The sequence below is a fragment of the Cylas formicarius genome, unplaced genomic scaffold, assembly GCF_029955315.1.
Source record: "Cylas formicarius isolate icCylForm1 unplaced genomic scaffold, icCylForm1.1 PGA_scaffold_3__17_contigs__length_32017465, whole genome shotgun sequence".
NCBI classification, from domain to species: domain Eukaryota; kingdom Metazoa; phylum Arthropoda; class Insecta; order Coleoptera; family Brentidae; genus Cylas; species Cylas formicarius.
In genome coordinates, this window is record NW_026844326.1 from 31,362,085 (window position 1) to 31,370,626 (window position 8,542).

The window sequence follows — 8,542 nt, forward strand, 5'->3', positions numbered from 1 at the left end:
TTTTTGCCACGAGTTGAAGGCTGTTCCCCGATACGTCATTTGCGAAAAAAAAAAAAATCACCGCACTAGACCTTCAGACATTCGTAAATCCTGAACCGGAGCAATACGTAGTAAAAATTGCGTCAGTCCACTTGTTTTTTTATTACGGAACTTTTAAGCGCGTGTCGCAAGTCGAGGCAGTAATAGATATTAAAATTTTACTATTAACAATTATTTGTAACACAAAGTTGATTGAATGAATAGAATAGAATCAAACTCAAACTAACGACTAACCAAAACCCGATGCTCTGAAAACATTTATTTTGTTCGATACCATAGAACATTTCAAAAAGATGCCTAAAATCACTGATAATAATAAATAGCAGCTTGTACAACACCGTCAGTATGGACAGGTGCATTATCGTGCAAAAGAAGCACGCCTCTGGTCAGTTTTAATCGACGTTTTACACGTACGCAGTTTCGCAATTTATGTAGTAATGTTGCGTAATATTTACCATTGACAGTGGTATTAGTTTCTTTAAAATCTATCAAAAGAATTCCTTCACAATCCCAAAAGATCGTGGCCATCACTTTCTTGTTGACAGACAGACTCTGGATTTTCTTGGAGGCGCTTCACCCTTACGACGCCACTCCATTGATTCTTTTTTCGATAGAGGGTCATAATAGAGAAACATAGTTTCATTAACTTTATTATTTACATAGTAGCAGGTAATTTGTAAATATTACATTTGATAAAGACACGGTGTTGTCGAAACAATTGTCATGAAAAAATATATTGGGTTGTTCGGAAAGTCATTTCGTTTTTTTTGGGGAACATGAAAGACAATTTTCGTATAATGAATAAATATTTTATTAAATTATATATTGGCCATTCTGGTCCAACACCTTTTGCCATCTTTCTGGCAGTAACACAATTCCCCTCTCATAAAAGTTTTGGTCCTTGCTGGCAAAAAACTGGTTCAGGTGGTTTTTGACATCTTCATTTGAGGTAAAGGTTTTGCCATCCAAAAAATTTTGCAGGGACCGGACCAATAGTAGTCGGAAGGCGCCAGATCTGGAGAATATGGTGGATGTTGCAGTACGTCCCATTCAAGCTGTAAAAGTTTTTGGCGACTGACCAAACTTGTGTGAGGTCTCGCATTATCCTGGTGGAACACTACACCCTTCCTGTTGATTAATTCGGGCCTCTTCTCTTTAAGTGAATCATTCAATTTGTCCAGTTGATGACAATAGACTTCTGAATTAATCGTTGTATTGTCCGGCAAAAGCTCAAAAAAAAACGATTCCTTTGACATCCCACCAAACGGAGAGCATCACCTTTTTTTGGTGAATGTTGGCTTTTGACACGCTTTGAGCCGGTTCACTTTTCTGCTCCATGACCTCTTGCGTTTAACATTGTTGTATACAACCCATTTTTCGTCCTCAGTAATAATCCGCTTCAAAAATGGATCATTTTCTTGACGTTTGAGGAGCGAATCACACACGTCAACGCGACGACACAAATTTCGCTCGGTAAGGACACGGGGCACCCACACATCGAGCTTCGAGGTTAAGCCCATGCCTTTCAAATGGCCATAAACAGTCGAATTCGACAAATTTAATCTCTCACCGATCTCTCGTGTGGTTATTCGCCGATTTGCATCAACTAATGCCTTTATCGCATCTTTGTCAGCTTCGACCGGCCTTCCAGACCGTGGTGCATCTTCGACATCAAAATTGCCGGATCGAAATTTTGCAAACCAGTTCTGGCACTGGCGTACTGTTAACACGCCTTCTCCATACACATCCGTCAATTTTTTTCTCGCTTGGACAGCATTTTCACCTTTTCTGAAGTAAAAAAGTGAAATATGACGAAAATGCTGCTTATTGCTCTCCATATTTAAAAGGGCACCAACCAAAAACTACTGCGTAGAATTAATAGAACTTTTTCACATACAAGCCTTGCAACATCAGCTCTCAAGACATATAATGGTTATGCGGCTTAAGTGTGAAGTTGGTTTCGAAAAAACGTAATTAAGTCCTCTGACGGGAAAAAACGAAATGACTTTCCGAACAACCTTATATAATTTCGTGAAAATCTAATTCAATTCAATCCTTAATAATTGGCATTTAATTAGAACACCATTTACATGGGGAGTAGTTTAAATGTACCGATCTGTCTGGCCAGGGTAATGTCGACACGCTTAATCGGGCATTTTAAAGTAGGATGGAGAAAGGGCCAGGGTCGTTTGTAAGCGAAAACATAATGATAAACCGAATGTCCTGATAAAAATAGGTGGCCCATTGCATCATCGTGCGATTTTTCTAAACTGACACCGAATCAGATGGTAAATCTTTATTGCACTAACTATTTCTGGCAATCCAGCCAAACTCAGACGTGCAATTTATCTCAAAAAGAAAAAAATGTTTACGACTATTTCAATCCCGACGTACGCGACGTATAAATTGAACGTCGTAGCACGTTTTGTGCACGAAAATGGCGGCCAAATCGCCCCTATTCACTTACGTCGCTGCTGGGTCAGGTGAGCTTTTCGCGGAAAAAACGGACCGGATATCTTAGACCGTGACATTTAGCGAACCTGATGACGTTCGGGGTGGGAATGGGCTACGGATGGTCGTCGCCGTCTTTGCCGAAACTAAACGGCCAGGTGGATCCCCAAAGTATTCCACTGTCGATACCGACCACCGTTCTGCAAGATTCTTGGATAGCTTCTCTGCTGAGGTAGTTCTAGTACGAGAGCTAGCAACGTCAGGTGCAGGTAAAATATCAATTTCCCAAATCATATTAAGAAGGTTCCTTTTTTTTTCATTATCCATTATTGAATCCATTATTGCCAGATATTTGTATTGTTGTTTAAAAATCGTTCTCAAAATATTCTGACTGAGAATGAAGCTTTAGTCATCATTATAATAATAACATCTTTATTATCCCAGATATTTAGGATACAATCAGTGAACTATGGATTTCGTCAAGTACGTCAATATAGATCATACAAATTAAGCAGAAAATTTCATTAAAAATGTATATCATAAAAATATATGTGATGACAAACATTAACAGGTAAAATACCGGTTCAAATTATAAAAACAGTTTCCTAGGAGGAAAAACTTTGGTTTGGATTTAAAAATGTTTACATTATTATTGCTCTTTAGCTCTGGTGACAGTCTATTGTAGACTGTAATGCCGGCGTTCGTAATTTTTTTTTATGGAGAAACAGTCTTTATTTTTTTTAAATATTTTCTGACCCCCCAGCCCCCCCCCATTTTCAATAGGTTCCGTTGAGGAGCAAAGCTGCAAAATATGCCAAATATGAAGTCGATTGCTTCAAATTTCGAACACTTATCGTGTTTCATGGCAAGGTCCAAAAAACAGTCGAAAATCGCGAAAAAAAGATGGATATCGGAGTCGGACCAGGGCCATTTCTTAATAAGCTTATGTGCCTCGTGGAGGGTTAAAAAGGATGCAAATTTCAATTTTGTAGCTCCAACGGTTCGAAAGTTATTCGGGAAAAACCAAAAGGCGAGAACGGAGAACGGACAGAAAAAAAAATTGTTTTTTCGACGGTGATCGTTTCTGTACCAACGGCGGTCCCATAGGACCTACGGTTACCGAGATATAAATTTTTTATACGAGCGCAGATACTTTCGAAAAATTCGATTTTCGTAAGTAACAAGAATGAAAATAATAATGGACTCAAAAGAAACCTCCTTAAAATGTTTTGAAAAATTTATATTTTCCCTGTACAGGTGCGCACTGGCCTACCCGAAACTCCCTCTCTTAGACTGTACGGTATCAGAAGTTTTAATTACGTCTCGTTTCAGTTTAGGGGCCATGTGCAGTCCGTTCATCACCGTGTTTCTCTCCGAAATCATAGGAAGAAAGAAGACGCTGCTCGCATTTTCTTTCCCCATGATCGTATCTCATTTAATTATGATATTCGCCACGAAGGTTGTCGACTTCTACATCGCGAGGTTTATGATTGGGGTGAGTACAACGTTTCCAACTCTCGTAAAAAGTTTGTGAATTTAGACTCTTTTTAAGAAATTGTGTTTTTCTTTTTACTTAAAGCCTAAATTGATAATTTTTTCACCACATTTTGCGGGTCAAGTCTCCTATTGGTTCCGAAAGTAATGGAAAAATGCTAAAAATAATTTCTCAAATCAATTTTGAAATTTCGTTTTGAATTCGTGTTGAGTTTTTTTTTGCTAATAATAATACGTGCATAAACCTAATGGTTTTTCCTGAAAAAATACTAGCTTTCACATTTGCAAGAGAAAAATTGTTCTCTGACAAAAATTCAACCACATTAAAAACTTTAGATCGACTTATTAATCTGATAATCTTTCGCCAATGCCAGTAGTTGATGACATATGACATAACTTCTTGCGTAAGCAACATTACAGTGAAATTTGACATTTGCATTTTGACGTTTGCCAATTCGGACGGGCATGTCATTGAATGTATTTGTGTTTTTCTTTGCAAAAACTAATGATCGTAGAAAAAAAAAACTAAGCAACACGTTGGTAAGATTCTTGTTGACGTTGGAATGTTCATAAGTGCATAGGAAAGATTATGGTCAACTATGAAATGGTAAATCATAGTGACAGCACTTGTTTCGTTCAAACGCCGTCACAGCCAACTGGCACTAACTGAACTTGTATGGCAACAGCATATTATTTGTGATGGACAAATGTTTAAAAGGTAAATATTTCGAAAAGTAACAATATTATATGTAATATGTAAAGTTTGCTTAATTTTTAATGCTAAATATGACCAAAAAAAAGTTTTTTGGCAGTTGTTGTCATTTTAATTTTAATATGTATCGAAAATTTGTTTTCTTCCCCGTGCAGTAAAATGTTCAAATGTATATTGTAAAGTCTGTTCATAGATATAGGAAAGTGACTAACTGATACGAATTAAGGAAAGACCCGGGCAAGCTGTAAGAATGAAACAGGTCAGGAACAGGTCCGTACTTTGCTTAGAATTTAATTATTTGGGGTTTTGTTAGAAAAGATCTAAACAATGTTTATTTGTTTATGTATATATTTATGTTTAAATCAACTGTCTACTGTGATAACTTACATTGTCCGTTACAACTAAGCCATAAGGAGGAATGTTTGGAACTAGTTTGCTTTTAAACCAACTTTCAAATACATCAGCGGTGGTGTCTTCATGGTAATCCAGAGAAGAATCTTTAATATTTTTCGCAGACAGAGAAAGTCCAATTGGAATTCGACCATCTTTAGAGCCATCATGCAAAATCGTTATTCTTTCACCTCTTTTTGGTGGCGCGTTTGTTTTACACTTATCAGTTGAGTCGACCCAACCGTTTTCCGGGGTATCAGAAGTGTCGAACCAGGTTTTATCCAAGTTCTCTGTAAATCCTAATTTTTTCTAGATATTCCAGTCGCCATTTCCGAACTCTAAAAGATTCCATTAAAACTTGCCTTTTGTCATTTTTTTTAAATCTAAAACCCATGTATTGAATACACTTCCATAAGGTAGTTCTGCCACATTTAACACCGGTTTCATCTTTTTCAAGCCTCCTAATTAAGATATCTAATGTAGTCACGCTTTGTTCCTCGTATAACTGGTAAATTTTACGCCGTATTATATCTTGATCACTTTCATCGAGGAAATATCAGCATCGCTTCTTTTTTTCCTCGCTGAAATGGGATTATTCACAATTTTCCATGCAGTTGATGTGGGAATTTTCGTCAATGTGGCCGTTTCTTCTAAAGATGCTTGCTTGCTGGCACCACTTTCAATGAGAGTCAAACAAACATTGTTTATAACTTCCTTAGTCTCAATAGAATAGTGTTTTCTACACTTGGGCGGGAGCATCTCCTGAGATACACTAGACTAGCACATATTTTGCATAATTCGCACACGATTCAACACACGCTGCATTACACACGAAATAAGAATGATTACTAATAAACTTAAACTAAGTAGTATACCAAACCAAAGAATATTAAACAACGGTAGGTACAAAATTATTTTCTATTACGAACCACAATTTTACCTGAATTTGAATTCCGAGGTATTAACCTCGTTGCATTGTATGTTAATAACCACCCTTGGATAATCCCAGTCAAAAGCAATTGGTCACTTTCTTATATCTATGAACAGACCTTACCTTTCTTCTGCTCTGTTATCGACTTTTCAGCCAAATTTTCACAAAAGATTGGCTTATTAAAAGTAATTCAAACCGGCCCCTCAAAAAAATTATATTACAACTTTGCTAGGCACGTAAAGATGTACATGGGATTTCCTATATTCCAATGCATCACCCGGTATACAGAGGTTAACAATGAGTCTTCTCTTTCTCATTATACAGGAGGAGTTCCGTCTGGAATTGTTGTATTATTCCTCAAACTCGACAGCATGGAAGGCAATGGAAGTTTCGTGCGTAATGGTCTTTTGTCTATTTCTCAGATTTCCTCCGGCTGCATGTTCTCGCTCATACCGGTATACACGGCCGAAATTTCGCAAAAACACAACCGAGGTCTGGTAGGAATAACCCTCAACATAATGCTGACTCTCGGCCATCTGACAAGCTCCGTCGTCGGCCCTTACGTAACCATAAAGATGCTCAGCGTCGTTTCCCTGGTGCCGTGCGTACTATTCGTCGTAAGCTTTGCCACGCTCATCCCCGAGACGCCATACTTCTACGTTCTCGTCGGGAAAAAGCAAGAGGCGGAGGTCAGTTTGAAGAAGTTGAGACGCAGCAGCGCGGTAGAGGACGAACTGGCCGAGATCGTGAAAAGCGTGGAAGACTTGAAATTGACGGAGAGAGGAAACTTTGGGGAACTCTTCACGCGTAAACACCACCTCAAGGCCTTGTTCTGGGCGGTCGGCATCATGTTCTTCCAGCAGTTCACCGGGATCATCTACGTCGTCTCCTACACCCAGAAGATCTTCGACGCGGCTCACACCTCCCTGTCTGCCGATCTGGAAGTGATGATAGTGACGGCCGTCCAAGTGATCGCCGTTTTGTTATCGACGCAAGCTATCGATCGAGTCGCACGCAAGACCCTGATGGCCGCATCGTTGGTTTTGATGCTTCTACCGAACTTCTTCATGGGACTGTACTTCTATCTACTGGAGTTCGGCTACAACTTAGACCCCATATCGTGGCTCCCCGTAGCGTTGCTCGTGATATTCATATCCGGATTTAACGTAGGCATCGGACCCTTGGGATTTACATTTGCCGGGGAAATATTCGAACCCGGCGTGAAATGCTGGGGGGTAACCTTAGCGACCTGCACGAATCTGATGGTCGCCTTCCTCACCGCCACTTTCATGCCATCTGTTTCGGAAATTTCGGGGTTTTACGCGCCCTTCTGGATTTTCGCGGGTTTCACGGCCGTCGGGATTGTTTTCGTGTACGTTTTCGTCCCGGAAACGAAAGGCAAGAGCTTCTTGGAAATACAGCGCTCGGTCAGAAGCGAAAAGTGAGGCGTTGGGCACTCCAACCGCTGACTCTCGAAGTGTGCTTTAATAATTTTTTTTTTATTGTTGATCGTTGAGAGTAAACCATATCGTGGCTGAGGTAACCGTAATTCATTCGTAAGCAGCGTGTACATAAAATACCGATCATAAATCGAAAGTTACGACGCAATTATCCCAGGAATTGCATTGAATATAGTCCGCACCTTGCATATTAAAGAAGAAAATAATGCTATTTACAAAACTTGTGGATCCCCCCTGCGTCGGTTTTGACTGAAACTGTTTCGACTCAACAAAAACCGACGCCGGTGGTATCTTCAGAAGTTTTGTAAATAGTATTTACACATCCCTGACCATTATTATAATCTAATAGAATTGTAATGTAACTTCGGACGTCACACTGTGAGCCGGAGAGAGCCTATTGAAATGGAAGTTTTCCTTATCACAGTTTAATTACGTAGGCCGTGAACCATCACAAAACAAACGATTTAATTCGTCTTGTTACCATGGAAACGTCAACAATGATTTTGGAACGTTTCTTGTCAGTGTCATTTTGAGGATGTTGTTTAAACAATTTATCTCAAAATTTCAAAATTCGTTCACTCGGCGGCAGACTACGTATTGTTACAGAGAGATTTGTCAAATTTTGAAGAATATTGTTCTCTGAACAGATTGTTTGTTAACCCTGAGAGGAAAGACTTGTTCATAAACGAAATAAATAAATAAATATATACAAATAATTCATAGCTTGGGATATCTATACATAATTACATTTTTATTTTAAATGTCTAAATCTAATTCTGTTTCACTATCAGAGTCATGTTGTTTCGTATAGAATCGTAAGAGTACTGAAAGTTAAATTTTAAATAAATTAAAAAGTGCATACAGTAGACGAACTTTTATTTTTTTTTCCACATTCTTAGTGGCCAAAAGAAACCCCAGAACGGAGCGAAAGAAGGAAATCCCCGTTTTTCGTAAAACTTTTTGGCTTCTGAGAATAAGATGCCGAAACCAAGACGAAACAAACAATCGAATCTAACCGACGGTGTAAATAGTAATTTGTGTTCGTCTACGATCGCGATTTTTCCG

General features: G+C 38.8%; 1 protein-coding gene across 1 annotated transcript; it reads left to right on the forward strand.

Annotated features, from left to right (window-relative positions):
- Positions 1–2,432: 2,432 nt before the first annotated feature.
- LOC132699306 (facilitated trehalose transporter Tret1-2 homolog) lies at positions 2,433–8,332 on the forward strand. Its single transcript, XM_060665945.1, has 4 exons — positions 2,433–2,522; positions 2,575–2,722; positions 3,823–3,985; positions 6,440–8,332. The coding sequence occupies exons 1-4, from the start codon at positions 2,477–2,479 to the stop codon at positions 7,460–7,462; spliced, it is 1,380 nt and encodes a 459-aa protein (XP_060521928.1). The 5' UTR covers positions 2,433–2,476; the 3' UTR covers positions 7,463–8,332.
- The last annotated feature ends 210 nt before the right edge of the window (positions 8,333–8,542 follow it).